Source organism: Myotis yumanensis, unplaced genomic scaffold (assembly GCF_028538775.1).
Source record: "Myotis yumanensis isolate MYYU_CA2020_CCGP unplaced genomic scaffold, mMyoYum1.0.hap1 SCAF_8, whole genome shotgun sequence".
Classification (NCBI taxonomy): Eukaryota; Metazoa; Chordata; class Mammalia; order Chiroptera; family Vespertilionidae; genus Myotis; species Myotis yumanensis.
Window position 1 is genome coordinate 93,049,440 of NW_027223759.1, and position 21,551 is coordinate 93,070,990.

At 43.0% G+C, this 21,551-nt stretch overlaps 1 protein-coding gene and 1 pseudogene across 4 annotated transcripts in view; one reads left to right on the top strand and one right to left on the bottom strand.

Moving 5' to 3' along the window:
* The window catches only part of UGGT1 (UDP-glucose glycoprotein glucosyltransferase 1), a 191,545-nt gene that overhangs the window by 130,281 nt on the left and 39,713 nt on the right, over positions 1-21,551 (top strand). For all 4 annotated transcript variants that reach the window (XM_070423223.1, XM_070423222.1, XM_070423221.1 and 1 more), the window contains 7 exons: positions 2,330-2,425; positions 7,811-7,913; positions 8,640-8,719; positions 9,996-10,185; positions 15,354-15,512; positions 16,677-16,762; positions 20,165-20,249. In XM_070423223.1, the coding sequence (XP_070279324.1) occupies positions 2,330-2,425; positions 7,811-7,913; positions 8,640-8,719; positions 9,996-10,185; positions 15,354-15,512; positions 16,677-16,762; positions 20,165-20,249 (799 nt within the window). The remainder of the gene's footprint in view (positions 1-2,329; positions 2,426-7,810; positions 7,914-8,639; positions 8,720-9,995; positions 10,186-15,353; positions 15,513-16,676; positions 16,763-20,164; positions 20,250-21,551) is intronic.
* LOC139015404 (ORM1-like protein 1 pseudogene) lies at positions 5,744-6,251 on the bottom strand (annotated as a pseudogene).

Genomic DNA, 21,551 nt, shown 5'->3' on the forward strand with positions numbered 1-21,551 from the left:
GTGGGGTTTGTGAACCTTTAAGAGATTTTAGGATGGAAATGGCTTAGGTAGGTGTATAAGTTGGATGGGGCGGGGTCTCAGGGAGTCATCAAGATGGGGCAAACAGTGTTGGCCAGGTTGACAGAGACTCAGATCGGGCTCCCGCCTGCTGGCTCTGTGGTGTAGTGGTGGCTCAGCAGAGGAGCAATGGCCTCTGCCAGCACTTCTTTCTGGGAGAAGGCTAGCTCTTCAGCTCCCTCTCTGATGCCAGACACTTCAGTTTCTCCCTGAATGTCCCTGATGTGCCTTTTGAGCCACTGCCCCAGCCCTGGAGCTCAGAATGAGTGAGTTTGAGTAAGTTCATGTGCCGGCCCTTTAAGAGGAACACCTGGGACTCCAGCAGCCTCTGTGTCACTCAGCCACAATCCCTGCTGGTTTTACACCCAGAACTTATGGGGACTTCTCTTTCTGCCACTGGAACCCTGGCAGGGGGGCTTGGTGTGGGGCTGGGACCCCTGGCACCTCAGAGGCACGTCTGAAGACGAGGTATCCCTTTCTTTCTTTTTTTTAATCCTCACCCAAGGATATTTTTCCATTGATTTTTAGAGAGAGTGGAAGAGAGAGGGAAAGACAGAGAGAAATATCACTGTGATATTTTGATTGGTTGCCTCCTGCACGCTCCCTGACCAGGCCAGGGAAGAACCTGCAACTGAGGTACGTGCTCTTGGCCAGTATCGAACCCAGGACCCTTCGGTCTGCAGGCTGACGCTCTATCCACTGAGTCAAACCAGCTAGGGCCCAAGGTAACCCATTTAATTCTTAAGTGGCATACATGGATGTGGGGCCAGTCTTTTCCATGTTTCCAGCCCTCCTATCAGTGCTGTCATAGAGGCTGTACCATCTTACTTATTACCAGGAATGCTAAGGATTCCAAGTTCTCCACATCCTCACCAACACTTGTTATTTTGTGTTGTTGTTTTCATAATACCCATTCTAATGGGTATGAAGTGGTATCTCTTTGTGGTTTGGTATTTACTAAGGATTAGTGATATTGAACATCTTTTCATGTGCTCATTGGCCATTTGTATATCTTTGCTCATTTTGTTTGATTGTTGTTGATTTGTAGGAGTTCTTTATATATATTCTTGGTAGCAACACTTCACACATATATGATATGCAGGTAGTTTCTCCCACTGCATGGGTTGCCCTTTCACTCTTTTGATATTGTTCTTTGTTGTGTAGTGGAGGATATAAAATTTAAAAGTTCTGGAGCTTTATTCATCTTTTTCATAATACCATCATGCTGTAGAATTCAACATGCATGTCTTAGTGAGGTGTTGACTTCAGTAGTTGCCAAATAGTCTCTTTGCCAAGTCTTGGGTGATATGGCAAGGGATCTTTTTTCCTTACAGATCAAGAGGTACCCTTTTACCTCCGTGGCTCTGAAGTGACGCCCTGAGCAGTTCCCTGATGCAGGCCAGGAGGTGCCCATGACTTGAGGCACCCTGTCATGGGCATAGGCAGGGGCTTGGTATGGTGTGTGCTCATGAGTCCCTCCCTCTTTCTGCGGGGGTATGGGGGTAGCCCCTTGGAGTCTTTGTGGACTAGTATAGAATTGCCCGGAAGCCTTGCCTTTCATTAACCAGAGATGGCGCTGAGCCTGTCCTGGTTGAATTTAGAGAGATAAGGTAGTTATGGGGCTGCCAAATGATTGGTTCTAACACTGTTAGCATTACCTTGCCCGCCTAGGTCTTTTCACTGATGCCCATGCTGCTCCACCTTGGAGCACACCCTTCCTTCATCACAGCCACAGCTTTCATGTGTGACCAGGCCTGCAGGCACGAGACTGTTCTCAGCTTTTGGAAGCTCAGCTGCGGGCTGTTTGATCGTGGTGCCCTCTGAGCCTTTATGAAGTTTCCTTTTTTTTTTTTTTTTAGTATATTTTTATTGATTTCAGAGAGAGGGAGAGAGAGATAGAAACATCAATGATCAGAGAAAATCATGGATCAGCTGCCTCCTGCATGCCCCACACTGGGGATCGAGCTCACAACCCAGGCATGTGCCCTGACTGGGAATTGAACCGTGACCTCCTGGTTCATAGAACGACGTACAACCACTTGCAAAATATCATCTCCATTCACATAAGGAAAAATCAGTACCTTCCCCAGAATTATAAAACTAACCATTCTCAAAGTCAGTACTTTTCTCATGCCTGTTGGTACAAAGTTCATACTTTCTTCAACCCATCTTGTTGGGTTCACTACTCTGGCTGATTATACTATGTTCAGCAATAATTGGAAAAACTTTCAACTTAAAGAGATGTTGAATCTTTACCAGCCACATCTTTCAGGGCAAGTGACTTGGTCATGAAGGTGGATGCTCTCCTGTCTGCTCAACCAAAAGGAGACACAAGAATCGAGTACCAGTTTTTTGAAGACAAACACAGGTATGGGACTAACATTGAATTTGTGTGTATCCTTGAATATTAAACTCTTTTTTTAATGAACTTGAATGTTTTATTACTAAACTGTTTTTTGTTTTCCTACAAGGCTGTTGCTTTTCTGTATAAAAATAGCACCAGCAAATACAGTATATTATAAAATTAACATAGTTTTTTTTTTTTTTTTAATATATTTTATTGATTTTTTACAGAGAGGAAGGGAGAGAGATAGAGAGTTAGAAACATCAATGAGAGAGAAACATCGATCAGCCGCCTCCTGCACATCTCCCACTGGGGATGTGCCCGCAACCCAGGTACATGCCCTTGACCGGAATCGAACCTGGGACCTTTCAGTCCGCAGGCCGACGCTCTATCCACTGAGCCAAACCGGTTTCGGCAAATTAACATAGTTTTGTTTGTCATCAGACACTGTACAACTAACAAAACTTTTCTCCACTGCTGGTTATATCCAATGGAAAGATCACTACATATTTTGAAAGTTACATTGTTATATAAGGCTTAAGATTATAATGTTATCCTTGAATTACATGATTTTTATAACTGGATTTTACCATAGATAATTTCAGGAATTCTGAATGTTATAACTGTAACCTCGCCTGAAAATCATAGGGCGTTGAGAGAAAGATGCATGTTGTGGTATCTGCAGTCATTAGAAAGTCCAGGGCATTTTCTCCCAGGAGCGTTGCTGTAAGTAGTTTCTTCTCCCATTGGTGTTACTAAATGAGCTATGTCCTGTCCTCCACGAACTTAAGATGCTAGTTACGGTGTTGCATCTGCTCTATTCGGGGGCTCCATTTTTCTTGCCCAGTAGACTGTCTATTTCTCCTGCTTCTTCACTCACTGGTTCCGTCTTCACAACAAGATCTGCCGACAATCCTGGATCCTCTGCAGGAGCTTCATTGCTTTCAGTTGCTTCTCGACAGGGCGAGTCGAGTTCATGGGCAACTTTCATTCTTTCCAAAGCACCACACTCATCGTGTTCGCTTTGCTCCAACGTCAGGCTAACGATAGTAAACAATGTCTCCCAAAGCTTCCTGAGCAAATGCTGACTCCCACTGTTGCAGAACCATTTCTGTCACTTGGGCCCATTTCTCTGTGAGTTTATGCCTGAGAGCAGCTGGGCCCGAGGCAGTGCGCAGCCGCAGCCGCAGCCGCGGGCAGCACCTCGCGAGCACGAAAGTCTTAGGTTGCCTTTCCCTCAGGCCAGTGGTCCGCAAACAGCGGCTCGCAAGCCACATGCGGCTCTTTGGCCCCTTGAGTGTGGCTCTTCCACAAAATACCACGTGCAGGTGTGCATGTACAGTGCGATTAAAACTTCGTGGCCCATGCGCAGAAGTCAGTATTTTGTGGAAGAGCCACACTCAAGGGGCCAAAGAGCCACATGTGACTCGCGAGCCACTGTTTGCCGACCACTGCCTCAGACCCATCTATTTTTCATATAAAGTCTGTGTATAAGTTCTTACATGACTGGAAAATTTGTCTGGCATATGGTTCTCATATGTATTCATATTCATATGTAAAACTTATATATAGATCTCAGTTGTCTAAAAGTTGACATTTATTTCTAAATCCATCTGAAATAGTTCTGACTGCACCCTTTCAGAAAACAGAAAGCATTTATTACATGGATCAATTGTAATTTTCTGATATTCAAAAAGAAACAGTTTGTTAGAACACTTTCCTTGTTAATCTTTTGTTGAAAACTGTTTTGTTTTTAATAAAATAAAAATGAGTTTAGCATTATGAGGATGTCCTTTCCTTTTTCCCCCAGTTTTTTATTTGGAAAAGTTTCAAACCAAGAGAATAGTTGAAAGACTATTACAGTGAACACCCAAATATATTTAACCTAGATTTACCAATTTTTTTTTTCCTACACCAAAGAAAAATATTATTGAAGTATTTAAAAACATACGGGGAAAAATACACGGGAAAAGACAGACAAAGGCATTGTCATACAGCTGATTTCTAAAGTCAATACTTTTGAAATATAAAACAATGATCATTTTCCCCAAAAGTCAGTTTATTGAAAAAAATTGATTTTAAGTTGGTCTATAATTTTTCATTCAATTTTGTTTACAAATATTACTAGGTTTCTCAGTTTTATCCCATATCAGAACTTTGTTTTTTGGAAATATTTACTTCTCAAAGTTGTATATAGTTATTTCTTGCAATTAATGTCAGCAACTATAGGGAGCTTCTCTAGTCACAAGAATTCCGTATGCTGCTGCTTTGGAAACAGTTACCATATTGGGTTACCTACGTGAAGACTCATGTTCTCAAAGTCCAAATATTGGGGACAGTATGAGGACTGAGAGCAGGAGGACGAAGGAAAGATGGTATTATCTTTAACTGCAGACCTGCTGGAAAAGACTCCACTAATAACTTTGGTCCTAGTGCTAGAGAAGCAGTTGCTGCCAATCCACAAGTTGGCTATATAGCTGTCCATTTTGTATTTCCTTCTCTAAAGAATGGCAGACCTAAATAATTAGATTGCTCAATAAAATGAACAGCAACTTTTAAGTTACAATATACTTGAGCTGTGAAATAAATTATTTTCTTAATTGGTTTAGCAGCCTTGGGTCTGCAAAGGCAGCAAACCCAATTTTGTTTCAAAATTAGAAGGCTGATTCAGAGGCTGTTTAAGGTGCCTAACTATCTTCTATCGCCAATCAGTTGTGAACGTGGACCTTCATGAACTCAGTAACTTAATCAATGTGAAAATGATCTCATCCCTCAACATACAATGTTGAGCCAGCAAAATGAGAAAAAAAAAGTACACTCACAAGGTAGGAATCGGCTTATATAAAACAAGAGAGCATATATTCTCTTATACAGCACAAGAGGCATATATATGGCAATAAAAACAATCTACATTAGACTTGTAAGAGATGATTTTGGTTTACATGTAAGTTGGCTTAAACTGACCATGACGGAATGATTGGAAAGTTTCTTCTCCTAACATAATGCCCATTCATTATAAACTAAGCTGGTCTTAGTTTCTTATAAATCTTATTTCCTTGGATTTATCTACTACACCCTCATTTTACAGCCATTTAACTTACAAGCTGGGCCTGCCTAGCCTCCCTCTAAAGCCTCTCTTGAGAAAGGTACCAGATGCATTAAGCACAGGCAACCTCCAGTAAGAATCTGCACTTCAAACAGCATATGAAGAACCAGCACTAGACTCTCCAACGTAAATACCTCTCATTTCACACTCTCATGGGAGCAGTGCAGTTCACTGACCACTCCTTCCTTATAGGTGACTCAGTAGCTGTAAACGCTTTCCTTCAGTTTCAAAGCCTTTCAATACTTGTTAATTCCAAAATCCGAACACCATGTAGCTGTGGCACTTTGGGAACTAGCACGCTCAGGAGAGAAGCTGTGTTCAGCATGAAGTGAGTTAGAGCATACTTTGTATAGCAATTTGCCAGAAAATACAGAATTATTGGAGAAATTGTGAAAAACTTGCATGAAGATATAAACTGTACTCCATAGTCTAGTTGTTCCCAAGGAGTTAGGAGCCTTGCTTTACCCTGGCCAGGAGTTTCAAAAGGTGTTCCTTTTACAGCATGCAAAAACACATACATCCCAGCTTACATATAACATGTGTTCAGGCCATGCCGCAGAACACTGAAGAAGGGAATACTGAGTAAGACAATATGAAGCAAGCCAATGCCCAATGCATGTGTCAGCCACATCCCTGGCTGTCCATTGCCCGGGTATTTGGGTTCATTGCCCCTCCACCACACGCCCAGCGGGCGGTTCGGAGAAGGACCGGCTCCGCTGGACGGCGTCTCCTTGCAGCCGAACGCCAGCGGTCGGCCCCAGAGCACTAGATTCACCGATTGTTAACAAATGCCACATTTATCTCTCATCTGTGTGTGTGTATAGTACATCTAAACTATATTTGTATGTTTGCATACAGACATGTGCGCTCACATATTTTCTGAATTACTTGAAACCATGTTTCAGACATCCTTACACATCATGCCTAAATTCTTCAGCATGTCTCACCCAAGTACCAGTCTTTCCACAGGCCTTCTTAGCATGCCCCAGCAACTTATCCTGATACAGTCACATTAAATAATGCACAGCTCAAATCTCTCCATCGCCCTAGTAATGACATTTACAGCTATTTCGTTACTTCGTATTGATCAGTCTCTTTTAATCTAAAATAGTTACCTGCTCCTTCTTTTTTTCTTTGTTTTCTTTTTGTCTTTTATGACTGACTTTTTAAAGAGTGCAGACCAGTGGTTGTGTGGAATGTTTCACAGTCTGGCTTGTTTGCTCCTGGTGAGATTTAATAGTAACGTGTCTTTAGAGGATCCCCTAAGTTGGTGTATGTGGCCTTTGCCCGAGTGGGCATGTGTACATCCTCATCGCCCCTTAGATGCAGTAGGGAAGCTTCAGGTAGAGAGCCCACCCTGCCCTCCAGGGCCTGACGCACCTGCCTGAGCAGACTGGTGTGGCTGACCTGTGCTCGCTCACCCAGTCCTGGGGAGATCAGATGTGAGCAGACTGATGATTCCATGAGGCCCTCTCCTTCCTCACTTGTGTGCCTCCTGAATTCTTACGTTGCCAGTGGGTGAAACTTCTGTCTCCTTGCTCAGACCCTGTTTGGATTTTCCCATTGGCATCCATCTTCTCATCACTCCGTACTTTGAGGAAATAACTCTGACCTATTCGCTGCCACAGAAAGCATGTTTCCTGGCTGACCCTTCCATGGCCAAGATGGGGAATCCGGAGCAAGAACTCTTTTCTCTAGAACAGCAGTCGCCAACCTTTTGGACCTCACGGACCACCAGTGGTCCGCGGACCACCAGTTGGCGACCGCTGATCTAGAACACCCCTTTCTCCATGAGCCTTATACAATTAAAATGCCCTAATTGCAGATTTTGTTATGATACAAATTATAATTAGAGAAATTCTTTTTATTGGGTTTGTATTAGTATTTGCTTTATATCAGAAGTTACTTATTTTTTCAAGAACGGAGGTATGAATTACGGGTGTGTGCACCCTTGCCCTAAAGTGTGTCCCTGGACCAGTGGCACGCATTGTTGGGGAGAGGGTGGGCAATGCGTTCCCTGGCCCCAGCCCAGACTTCTGACGGCATATCCACTGAAATGAGGTTCCCCAGGTGACTCCCCTGTACATCAAGATTGGTGAACCACTGTGTTCTTTGACGTTTGCTCTACTCACCACCAGGTGGCCTTGTTCTAGAGCTAAGGTTTTTCTGAAATGCTAAGAGGACTGATAAATTATATTGGACTCTGCCCTACCCCCTGCCCCTCCAAACCCCTGTGGCAAAAACAAATTAACTTTGTTTCTTGTTTTCCTCCAGATTAATGCTTTATCTTTTGATCTCTGTAGTGCAATTAAACTGAGGCCAAAAGAGGGAGTGACGTACTTTGATGTCGTGGCCATCCTTGACCCTGTCACCAGAGAATCACAGAGGCTGGCCCCGTTGCTCTTGGTATGGACAGCGCAGAGGCGGTACATATCCTTCTGTGAAGCGACCGCATGCCGTTACTCTGAGGCCGTCAGTGTCCCTTAGTTATCCTCAGAGGGTATTGGAAACCCCGTAAGGCATCTTGGGCGAGCTAATGTCTTCATGCAGAGTGGCAACAGCTCTGCAAACAGCTTCATAACCTTAGCTGGTACAGGTTTGATTGGTTGGCTCCTGTAATGAAGAAAAAAATTATCCTTATTTAGAGCAAAATGTCTTTGAATTAAATTGATTATGCCATACTGTAATTTATGGTGAAGAGCTAAAAAGGTTTGCTTTATCATTTTCCCTTTTATAACTAGCATGTCTTATAGATATGTATAAGGTATGACAGTTTTGAGAACATTTAAAAGAGCTCTGCCTTAAAGACAGTTGCTTCAACTTGTTTTATGTTGTGGTTTTCTTTTTTAAAGATAAAGTTTTAATGAAGTGTAATGAACTGACCTTCTGTTGTGGGTATTTGTGTGCATGTGTTTTCATACTATAGTATCTAAGCTGCACTGAGGGATCTTTAAAAATGCTGCTGCTTCATACCTGCGTAGGGGCGGTGGCTTACAGTGGCCATGGCATATGTGTGTGTGTGATTTAGATTGTGCGCTAGAGTGTGTCTCTTTTCTTGTGATATTAAGAAATGTTCTGTCTTTTAGTATCAAGAGATAAATTTATGTTTTGTCATCTGGTTTGTTCTTTTAGGTGTTAACTCAGCTGATCAACATGAATCTAAGAGTATTTATGAACTGTCAATCTAAACTTTCTGACATGCCTTTAAAAAGGTAAAGCAAGCTCTTTAAGAAATCAACAATTGACAAACATCTAAAAGCTGGGTTTATAGATGGATTGTCATATATGAAAAGATCACTTACTGAATGCTTAGGTTTGCTAACTCCCCGCTCTAATCAGCAGTTGTAGGAACTCTCTGGGTGTGGGTGTGGGTGCACTTCTGTGGCACTAGCCACACTCCCTGCGCTGTGCTCCCCTCTCTCTCTATCTCTATCCCTATCTCTCTCATTGGTCAGAATTATACAGTTCTCTAATTTTAGAACATTTGATCAATGTAGCTTTTAAATTTACCTCTCTGCGCCGTGTTGAAAAAAGACTGGTCTGTGCTTTTTTATCTTAAAATAAGAGCAGTTATTTCACGTTGGAGTATGTATGTCCGAGGAACTTACGGAGGCTCCTTTGTGTGCATCTTCAAAAGCAGGGCATGCTTCCTCTCTGAGCTTTGAAATGGTCCTTATGAAAAAAGATACAAAAAGCAGTTAATAGTAATAATATGACACATGTTGGGGCTATGGGAAATTTCTAATTTACAAATATGCTGTGTTCTATAGGTTAGATTCTAAGTGAGTTTGTTTATTTACCAGTGCACGGTGGGGGCCGGCTGGGGGGAGGGGATGCAGGAGGTTGGCTGGTCGGTCTCCCAGTCGAGAAAAACATTGATTGCTTGCCTCCTGCATGAGCCCGGACCAGGGCCTGGGCCAGGGAGGAGCCTGCAACTGGGGTAACATGCCCTTGACCAGAGTCAAACCCAGGACCCTTCGGTCCACAGGCTGACACGCTATCCACTGAGCCAAACTGGCTAGGGCTGATTCTAAGTGAATTTAAACAGTGTTTGAAAGAGACAAATGAATTCCCAGCTCCCACCATTGCCCTTGTTCAGGAGAAATGTTTAAATTATTACATACAGTGTCTTCAGGGTGCATCTGACAACCCAGTCACCGTTTAGGACTTTGTAAGATAAAAATGAGTTTTTCTCACTGAAGAGAGGCAAACACTCAGGAAATGCCTGCAACCCCATGAGCAGCCCCCACAGCAGTACAGGAAGGGATGGCCTCCCTCTCGGTCCTATTCCTCTGGCTCTTCTTTGCATCTTCAACAACCACAGGTGGCTAGTTAGGTCAAGAAACAGTTTTGGAAACACTTTCCCAATCTGGAAGAAAACCTTCCAAATCTGTTTGTTATAAGCCAGTTTACCTTTATGGAGACCTGTAATCTCAAGGGCTGTGGTTGTATTTTTTTAAAAAACTAACACTTTTCTTTTAATTTCAGCTTTTACCGTTATGTCTTAGAACCAGAGATTTCTTTCACTTCAGACAATAGTTTTGCTAAGGGTCCAATAGCCAAATTTTTGGATATGCCACAGTCTCCTCTGTTCACTCTGAATTTGAACACACCTGAGAGTTGGATGGTAGAGTCTGTCAGAACGCCATATGATCTGGATAACATTTATTTAGAAGAGGTAAGAATGTTATTGCATCCAAGTGTTAATCATGTGTAGAACCTGCGTTAGGTGTAGTGGTGATAGTCCCTGACTGAATAGACTGGATCACCGTCTAGGCAGGCCTTTGAGATGTCAATATTCAGGCACAATTATATTCTTTAAATAATAGCTTCATTGAGATCTGATTCCCATACCATAAAATTCACACTTTTAAAATGTACAGTTGAGTAGTTTTCATATACTCACAGAGTCCTGTAACCAGCATCACTACCTGATTACAGGATGTTTCCATCCCCCCTTAAGGACACTCCATAACCGTTAGCAGTCACTCTCATTCCTTCTGGCCACCACTACTGTGTCTCTATGGATTTGCCTGTTCTGACATTTCATCTAAATGGAATCATATTTTTAGGACTGCCTTCTTTCACTTAACTTATTTTCAAAATTCATCTTTGTTGTAGCATATATTAGCACATTGCCAGATAATTTATTGCCAGATTATATTCCATAGTATGGATAGACCATATGTCAATTATTCACTCATTGATAGACATTTGGGTTGCTTCTACTTTTTGGCTATTATGATTAATGCTTCTATGAACATTCGTGCACAAATTTTTATAGATGTGCTTTTATTTCTCTTGGGTATATACTTAGAAGTGGAATTGCTAGATTGTATGATAATTCTGTTTGACCTTTTGAAGGATTGCTGAGCTGTTTTCCAAAGTGACTATACCATTTTCCATTCCTGACCCAATGACAAATGATGATAAGCATTTTTTAATGTGTTTGTTGGTCATCTGTGTACCATCTTTTTTTTATTATTATTAGTTAAGGTATTACAAATGTGTCCTCATCCCCCCCCTTAACCCCCAACCTCCCCTCTTCCCCCCCCCCGCCCCTGTATACCATCTTTGAAGAAATCTGTATTCAAATATTTTGCCTATTTTTAAAAATTGCTTGTCTTTTTGTCAAATTGTAAGAGTTCTTTATATAGCCTGGATACTGTTCCTTATCAAATATATTATTGGCAAATAAGTTTTTTTCATTCCCTGGGCTTTATTTTCACTTTCTGGATAATGTCCTGTGAAGCACAGATGTTTTAAATTTGATGAAGTCTGATTTACCTATTTTTTTCTTTTGTTGTATTTGCTTTTGGTGTTCTACTTGAGAAACCATTGCTTAATACCAGGTCACAAAGATTTGCTACTATGTTTTCTTCTAAGACTTGCAAAATTTTAAACTCTTATATTTAGGTCTTTGATTCATTTTGAGTTATTTTTGTGTGTAGTATGAGGGTGTCAGCTTTATTCTCTCAGTGGATTTTCAGTTGCATCATTTATTGAAAAGACTGATCTTTCCCCAGCTGAATGGTCTTGGCACCTTTGTTGAAGATGAATTAATCCTAAATGTGAAGATTTAATTCTAGACTCTCAGTTCCATTCCATTGATCTGTGTCTATCCTTAGGCCAGTACCACATGTTAATACCACATGGCTTTGTAATGAGTTTTGAAATGGGTATGTGTGAGTTTTCTAATTTTGTTTCTTTTTCAAGTTTATTTTGGCTTTTTTTTGCCTTTTGGAATCAGCTTGTTAATATCTGCAGAAAAGGCTGTGGGATTTTGATAGGTATTACATTAAATCCCTAGATTTGGAGATTTGCCATTTAACAATACTGTGTTCTGATCTATGAATATGGCTGTTTTTCCATTTATTTAAGTCTCTAATTTCTTTCAATAACGTTTTGTAGTTTTAGTATATACAAGCCTGAACATGATCATGTCACCTTCAAATAGGGGTAATTTTACTTCTTTCTTTCCAAACTGGATTTCTTTAATTTTCTTGCCTAATTGGGAAATTTAAAAATTACTAATTCAATCTCTTGTTATGGGCCTATTTAGATTTTCTGTTTTAGCTTGTCAGTTTTCAGAGTTTTTGTATCTTAGGAATTTATCTTTCTACCAGGTGATCTAATTTGTTGGCATACAGTTATTCATAACATTTTCATATAGCCTTTTCTTTTCCCTTTTTATTTTTTATTTTATTATTTTATTTTTATTCTTTTGATTGTCTAGTTTTACATATGTCTCCTTTTTCCCCAATTGATACTCTCCCCCCCCCCCCCCTCCCCCCAGTCACTCCCACCCGGGCAAATATAGCCTTTTAGTTTTAGTAGCAATGTCTCCTGTTTCCTTGCTAATTTCAGTAAATTGGCTCTTCTCTCTTTTTTTGTCCTGGTCATTCTAGCTAAAAGTTTGTCAATTTGTTGATATTTTTGAAGAACCAGCTTTTGGCTTCACTGATTTTTCTCTATTTTCTGTTTTCTTGGGAATTGGGAGATCAGTAACTTAAAAATAGCCACCAAAGGATTTCTGTCTTTTTTTCATGAGGTTAAATAAGTCTAGTTTCTTTAAGAAGGGTCCTTTAGGTACTGAGTTAGGGAAGAGTATTTTTGTGTGCACACTTACCTTATTCCCCACCCCAATCCTATCCACCATATTTTTTTTTAAATATATTTTATTGATATTTTACAGAGAAGAAGGGAGAGGGATAGAGAGTTAGAAACATCGATCAGCTGCCTCCTGCACACCCCCCACTGGGGATGTGCCCTCAACCAAGGTACATGCCCTTGACCAGAATCGAACCTGGGGTCCTTCAGTCCGCAGGCTGACGCTCTATCCACTGAGCCAAACCAGTTAGGGCCTATCCACCATATTTTTAATAAATAGGAAATATAGTCTTGCTCCTGAGGAACCAGCTTTTGTTGAAGAGGCTATAAAATAGCCACAAGAAGCACTAAAGAGCAGTACAAGGAGGTAGAGAATGAGATGCAAAACAAGGTTTCTTCCATATCTTCAGAGCTTTTGTGCTCTTTTCTATTATTACTAGAGGCCCGGTGCACAAATTCATGCACTGGCGGGGTCCCTCGGCCTGGCCTGCACCCTCTCGCTATCGGGGACCCTTCAGGGGATGTTGAACGGCTGGTTTCGGCTCTAGTATGCATATAAGATTTTTGATTAATCTCTTCCCACCCTTCCCCATCCCCCCTTCCCTCTGAGAGTCAGCAGTCTGTTCCATGTTTCCATGCCATTGTGTTGAGCGTCTGCCCCCTGGTGGTCAGTGCGCATCATAGGTAATGGTCGAATGGTCACTTAGGCTTTTTTATTTATATATATATATACAGAGAGAGAGAGACTAGAGGCCTGATGCACGAAATTCGTGCAAGGGGCTTGGCCCTCGCAGCCCTGGCTTCGTCCAGGAGGTCATCTGGAAGGACATCCGAAGGTCCTTTGGCTGTCTGGTCTAATTAGCATATTACACTTTTTTTATTATAGATTATTTTTAAAATTTATCTTTATTGTTGAAAGTATTACAGATGTCCCCCTCCTTTTCCCCATTAACCTGCTCCACCCCATACATGTCGCCCCCACCCAGGCCTTCACTACACTGTCTGTGTCCATGGATTATGCATATATGCATATAAGTTCTTTGGTTGATCTCTCCCACACGCACACCCCCAAGGCTTTCTCTTGTTTCTCTGCATTGCACTGCACATTCAGGGCCTAGACTTGGTGAGCAGGTGGAGGCTTACCTCTTTTTTTTAAAAAATATTTTTTAATTAAATCTTTATTATTCAGATTATTACAGTTGTTCCTCTTTTTTCCCCCATAGCTCCCCTCCACCTGGTTCCCACCCCACCCTCCGCCCTCACCCCCCCCCCACTGTCCTCATCCATAGGTGCACAATGTTTGTCCAGTCTCTTCCCGCACCCCCCACACCCTTTCCCCCCCCCCAAGAACAGTCAGTCCATTCCCTTTCTATGCCCCTGATTCTATTATAATCACCAGTTCATACTGTTCATCAGATTATTTATTCACTTGATTTTTAGATTCACTTGCTGATAGATGCATGTTTGTTGTTCATAATTTGTATCTTGACCTTTTTCTTCTTCTTCCTCTTCTTAAAGGATACCTTTCAGCATTTCATATAATACTGGTTTGGTGGTGATGAACTCCTTTAGCTTTTCCTTATCTGTGAAGCTCTTTATCTGACCTTCAATTCTGAATGATAGCTTTGCTGGATAAAGTAATCTTGGTTGTAGGTTCTTGGCATTCATCACTTTGAATATTTCTTGCCACTCCCTTCTGGCCTGCATAGTTTCTGTTGAGAAATCAGATGACAGTCCTATGGGTATTCCCTTGTAGGTAACTAACTGTCTTTCTCTTGCTGCTTTTAAGATTCTCTCTTTGTCTTTTGCTCTTGGCATTTTAATTATGATGTGTCTTGGTGTGATCCTGGAGGCTTACCTCTTAGCTCTTGTTACTACACTTCTGGAATTTAGGTTAGCATTGCAGTGTTAATACATAGTAGCTCCAAGAGTGTATCAGTAGCATTGGCTCAGGTTACAAAGCCAAGCCTGGGACAGAAACTCTTTAATAAGCGAAATCCAAGCTGCCCAAGACACTGCAGCAATGTTTTCTGCAAGGAATCAGTGATAACTTTGCCAGTTGGTGTAGAACACGGATGATTCTATGCCATTATGGAGCTATTGGAACATTTTGGACATTTGCATTTAGAATAGCAGTATTATCAGCTGTATTCTGAAGGTCAAGATGAATTTGCATTTCTGATGTTTCTTGGATTTTTCTCATTGTTTCCATGTTATCTTATGTAAACGAATCCTTGTAGGATTGTCTTTTCTATCTTCTCCATTAGTTAGCTTTTAGATGTGTTCATTTGTTTGGCAGTTTATGTTCAATGCTTGCCCTGTACTACCTTTCTAGTTAGAATCTTCCCATCCTGCTTGTGGAGTAATCTCCTTACTGTTTTTTATGTATTTTTTTTTATCTCTTTTCAACCCACCTTAGTTTTTAAAAGTGTATACTGTCTGCAACCATAAGCCAGTGAAGTTACAGAGAAGTCATTCCCCCTGAAAGCTTCCCTGTGCCCCTTGCAGGCAGTGTCCTTCCCACTCTTGGCCCAGGCAACTGCTGATGTGCTTTCTGTCACTGAAGTTGTACTTTCTTTGAATTTCTTATAAATGTGTCATACAATATGTCACCCTTAAACATAAAGGCTTCGTTCACTTTGCATCACGCATTTTAGTTTCATCCATGTAGTTACATGTAGTTTGTTTCTCTTTATTGCCAAGTAGTCTTTAAGTGATGGCATTGTGGTGTTGCAGGTGGACAGCGTAGTGGCTGCTGAGTACGAGCTGGAATACCTCCTCCTAGAAGGTCACTGCTATGACATCACCACCGGACAGCCTCCGCGAGGCCTGCAGTTCACGTTGGGAACTTCAGCCAGCCCCGTCGTCATGGACACCATTGTGATGGCCAACCTGGTAATGATCAGTGCATCGAGGCGGGGGTACCAAGTCATGTGCCCTTCGGCACTACAATTTATGATGGAGCTGTTAGCATTCTGAACATGAGTGAGATTAAAATTCATGATTAACTCCATTTGGTCAATATAAAAATCCTGTTTAAAATTATAGGTTGTAATTATATGTCACTTTAGAAGAAAACATGCTGGAATTGTCTATTCTAAACCAAATTGGAGCCTGAAAATACATTGCTTCTGAGCTGATAGCGTTTCTCTTTTCTTTGGAGGCGTGCAGCTTCCTCCATTACACATTGAGTCTTCACTGAAGGGCGACTCAAGGGCAGGCTTCTTGGCTTGACTGGCCTGTATTTTTCTAGTGTTTCTAATATGTAGATTTTTTTTGAGTTGCACTGATTTGTTTATAGCTATCTTATTTTAAATATAGGTGACTATTACTTCAAAAAAGAAATAACTGTTCCTCAGAAACAGGATATTGATGTTTGAAAGAGAACTAAAATTTGTCTTTTTTTTTCAAAGATAAAGAGAAGCTATTTATTTTCATGACACCAGCAATACATGTATACAACCTCCTTGTGATCATTTTTTCAAATACAGATAAAGCAAACATTCTCCATCATTAAGCCACCAATTCCTCTTCCTAAAATTAACCACAATTCTTCTAGAATTTTCTATGTATTTGCATGCATATATATATAAGTATAAAATATTTAAATTTGTTTTGTGTGTTCGTATTGTAAACACTGTTCCATTGTTCTGCATCTTGTTATATAACAGTGCATATAGATCCGCCTCATTGTTTTTAAAAACTGCAGAATATTCCACAGAATACACATTACCCTAGTTTAGCAGTTCTCAAAGTGTGGTCTGGGAACCCTTAGCAGATGCTTTCAATGGGTCTCTGAGGTCAAAATTACTTTCATAATAATAGTTAAGACATTACTTGCTTTGCACCCTCACTCTCACAAATGTACAGTGGAGTTTTTCAGAGGCTCCATGTGTGACGATGTCATTGCTCTGACAGCTAATGAAATGTGTACGCATATTTCTTATTTTTTCCAGAATGTTCTAAAGAAGCAGATTTAGGGTATAAATATGTGCATTTTCAAGAGATTAACTCTGTTCTTGGACTCCTACTAAAATTTGTCTTTTCTTCTTATCCTAGGGTTACTTCCAGTTAAAAGCCAACCCAGGAGCTTGGATTCTCAGACTGAGGAAAGGCCGTTCCGAAGATATTTACAGGATCTACAGGTAGGATTAAGTGATGCAAGTACATCTTTTCAGAGCATTTTGCTCTGAAAATCAGCTCAAATTGAATACTGCATTGGCAGTTGGCCAGGGTATCAGAGTTTAATTTATAATTGTATTGTGATGAACAGTGCTTTCCCAGGAAATTAAACATGGAAGAACTGTCAGTGTGGAATTGGATGGTAATACTTCCCAGTACTGATAAGTATAGTCAAGTTGTCACTTTTTTAGATGCGTGTCAGTTTTACAAATATTTTTACAGTTTTACTTTTAAATCATTGGGACCATGGTTGTTAAAAAAAAAGTTTCTGACCATTAGCTACTAAAGACGAGGCAAAAGGCTCAGCAGCCATTTCTGGGGGGTCAGCGTAGCACCCCACACAGGAGACCATGGAGCAGAGGCTGGGATGCTCCCTCCTTGCAGTCTCTCCACCTTGCAGAGGTCCTTAGGGGGTAGGTCTTCATCGCCCCCGGAAATGCGTAGGAAACACAGGAGAGGCCACAGGTAGCACTCACTCCCTCTGCTAGGGACCTGGAGAGGCGCCGTGCTGAACCAGCTTCAAAAGAGCTGGCTTGCTCCTCCTCACCGGTCTTTTCCAGGGGCTCAGCATGCCCTTCCCTGCTTTCTCCTCCCAGTAGAGGCCATAGGGCAGCACCCGTGCTCAGAGCCCACCTGGCCCTTCTAGGCTAAGTCCACAGAGGAACCTTCCTGCTCCCCCCAATACTTGTAGCAGGTGACTCCAGCAGCGCTCGAGGATCCACAGGGAGTGGTGCCAGCATCATTCACGCAGCCTGGTACCCAGGGTAGCTGAGTGACAGCCAGGAGAGGCCCAAGAATAACAGACCTCGGAGCACCTGCCACAACTCAGCCCTGCTGAGCTGAGCCAGCATTTAAACCAAACAGGTCGACTCCTGACACATCCCACCTGGATGTGGTCATCACAGAGGCCACAGCAGAAGGCCCCCGATTCCCAGTGAGGGGGATGGAACAGACCTCACAGACGTGGTCGGCCCTATGAGAAATGGCAGCTGATGCCCACAGGCACCCATGCCTCTGGGCCTGCCCAGAAAGCAGCAGCAGCAAAGGGCATGGTGAGCAGAGATCTGTAGTTGGATGTGCAGCCCTTGAATTACCAAGGTAATCAGAGACAGCGTGGCGGAAAGGTAGGCACCCACCTGGCGTCCAGGCTGCTCCTGGAGGCCGTGACACTTATGGTCATCAGCCCACCCTTAGTCGGCCCATACGGGAGAGGGAATCATAGCCAGAGTGGGTCCCCTCTAAGTGGACACTCACAGGGCAGCCCATCCCACTGTCACTGGGGCAGGCCAAACATAGCTAAGAGGGTAGCAGATCCCGGGCATCAGCAACCCTATAGGCATCACACTGGCCTAACGTAGACAGTGCCACCCACAGGGTGCTCCAGATGTCCTCGGACCTGGCACCCCTTCCCCTGAAGGCCTGGCCTTTCCTTTGCATGTCCAAGCCCTCCAGAAAGTTCCACAGCCTCCCGGTGAGCCCAAGGTTGGTGCCGCTGATGCCCAGGCTGTGTAGCGGGACCGTGTAGAATGGGCTGTGGCTGCAGGCCCGAGTGCTGCGGCTCCTTCACTCTGGTTTTCTTGGGTGAGGGTAGCCCTCATTCATCCCACACTGATAGTCCTTGGAGGGACGCTGCAGGCAGCTGTGAAACAGCCACCACCTTGCCTTCCTCCCCACTCTGGTTTCACAGTAGGGTCAGTGGATGCAGGGTCCAGGCACACTGCTGCCAGCAAGAGCCTTTCACTTCAGGAGACAGGGAGTCATCCCACAGAGATCCCAGGATGTTCTTGCTGGGCCCACCCTGCGCCTCTGGACCTTTCCTCCCCAGGCATGGCTGCTGTGCAAGGAGCCCTGAGGGAGCCCATCGCAGGGTTTCACAGGCCCCGCTCGGTGTGGGCAGCACCCTTCTGCAGTGCACTGAGGGCACTAGTTCTTGTGCGTTCTCTGCCTGGGTGGTACCCAGATTCTACCAGGCTTCCGTGTGCTTGGGGTCATTCTGCACAGCTGCCTCAGAAAGAAGCCCAGCATTCGGCAGGTCCCCCTCCTGAAGTCACCGCACCCCCCATTCGGCCTCTGCCAGCTCCCACATTGCCACGGTGACTGCCAGCTCTCACAGCGCCACTCCGCACTACCCTCCAGGGCACCTGGTGCGCGCTGGGCGGGGGAGGAAGAGATGGGCCTTTAGGTCCCATTTTCTTTCTGCTACCAGCACCCCACAGTCAGTCATCTCACTGTGATGGAACCACAGGCTGTGAGAAATGCAGTCATTTCAAGAAGGGAGAAAGGAAATGTAGAACAGTCAGACTTTTCTACCCAGATAGCCTGTTTCCTGACCCTGAGTTACAGATGAGCAGTCCCTGTGAGCTTCAGCCTGGGTCCTGGTGCTCACGTGGCCCTGGCCTGTGGTGGGCTGGGAGCAAGGCCTCAGGGTGTTTCGTCAGCAGCAGGGATTTGGCTTTAAGGTTTGCGACAAATGACTATTCGTCTTAAAAATTACACTGCCTCTAAAAAGGTGTGGTCTGAATTCTGCTAACGCAGTTGAAGTTAGTGTTAAACTGTGCAAAAAGGCGTCCTCTCAGTTTATCTATAGGAAATGGCTTCCATCAGCGTTTGTTTGCACGGCCTCTTGCTGTGTCCGCACCTGTGCTCCCTGGGACGGACCGGACCTGACTGTGCATTTCTTACCCAAGACATGAAGACTCTTGTATTATAACAACATCTTCATTATCAACAGCAGTTTTCTCCAAATGATGTTTCCCCCAAATAGGATTTTACAGAATTGTAATCTGTCGTAAGACATTTATCTGTTTTTCTAAACCACGGTTCCTCCACGAGTCCTTTCTCTGGCCACTCCCCTAACGCCCAGCCCCCTGCCTTCCTCTTCCTGCCTCCAAGCCTCCCAGTGGGCATTCCCTATTCCCAGCCTCCGGAGCATCTTGGGCGCCCCTTTGCCTGAGAACTCTCTCTGCGTGACAGTGAACCCAGTGGGTTCATAGTCACCTGGCTCTCCGCACTCCCTATGAAAGGTGCTGGGTGGGGCTCAGGCCGCGGGAGCACAGATGGTGGTGGGTGTCCGGCACACAGTAGACGGCCCTGGCAGCTCTCACGCTGAAAGGTCATTTCAGCGACTCGGGAAGGAAGTTTGGGCTGTGACTGATGGGGATGCATGGGGTTTAAAGGTAGAGATTTTGGCAAGTGCTTCTGTGGACCTTGAAGGGGCTTCCTGCAGGTCGTGAAAAATAAATTTGTTCTGAAAAACTCCTTTATGATAAAGTGATGGACAGATAAGATGATTGATGTCAGAGCATTTCCTGCGTTTGAGAGCTGTGATTTGTAGCGTCCATCTTACTGCTCCCTTTCTCTCCAAGCCATGACGGGACAGACTCTCCGCCCGATGCTGGTGAAGTTGTTGTCGTCCTCAATAACTTCAAGAGCAAAATTATTAAAGTGAAGGTGAGTTTGGTGTATGAAGGCAGCCGCTCTTTTATAGTTGTTAAAAGGGGCAGGACTCTGGCATTTGGTAGATATCTAAAATATGTATCGTGCCCAGCTGGTGTGTCTCGGTGGTTGAAAATCAACCCGTGAACCAGGAGGTCCTGGTTCAATTCCTGGTCAGGGCACAGCCTGGGTTGCAGGCTCAATCCCCAGTGGGGGGCATACAGGAGGCAGTCAATTGATGATTCTCTCTCATCATTGATGTTTCTATTTCTCCCTCTCCCTTCCTCTCTGAAATCCGTTTATTAATAAAACATGTTAAATAAAAATATGTATCAGTCTTAGAATCTCAGAAGGAAGGTGGGGGTAAGGAGAAATTAACCAAAGAATTTATAAGCATAACCCATGGACACAGGTGAAGGTCTGGGGGAAGGGGTGAAGCAGAGGGAAAGAAGGGAGGCATCTGTACTTTCAACAATAAAGATATAAAATTTAAAATAAAACATTTTTACACTGAAAAAATAAAAATACATATCTTGAAACCAGCACCAAACTTTGTGAGTTAATGGATGTGTTAACTCTAATAATAATGCTATTATTGTGGTAATCATTTCACAGTATGTATGTATACAAAATTATCACATTGTATACCTTAAGTTTATACAGTGTTATTTGTCAATTATATCTCAGTAAAGCTGAGGGGGGAAGAAAAAGAAACCCAAGACTAATTTATCATTGGAATTTCACTGTAGTGTTTATAGGAATGCAGCTTTAATTACAAAATGTCTTCTAAATATGCATTTGTGGCTTGCTTCAGCTGAGGGCTTGCTTCAGCTGAGAGGGCACCTTTTGGGTAATCTCAGTGAGCAATATAAGTCTCATTTCAGATAAAATGTTTTCATAGACATTGTGGTGCAGATACCGCCATAATTTACATGATTATTCATAACTGTATTCTCAGAAAATTGGTGATAATGCCAATGAAAATTTCAACAATTATAAATGGTAGCTCATTTAACTTCTTTTCACTTCTTTCTACTCTCAGAATGTTAAAGTTCTTAGTGCCTTAAACTCAGAGGTCCTTATGGAGTAAATACAGGCATGCCTCGTTTTATTGTACTTTGCTTCATTGTGCTTCACAGATTTTGTGTTTTTTACAAATTGAAGGCAAGACCCTCCACCAGCAAAAAGATTACGACTCATTTTGTTGAGCAGCTACTCATTTTACTGTGCTGGTCAGGAACTGAACCCACACTTCTCACACCCGGGAAAGCCTAACGCAGCCGCACATCATGGCGGGAGACAGCCCTCCCTGGGCTG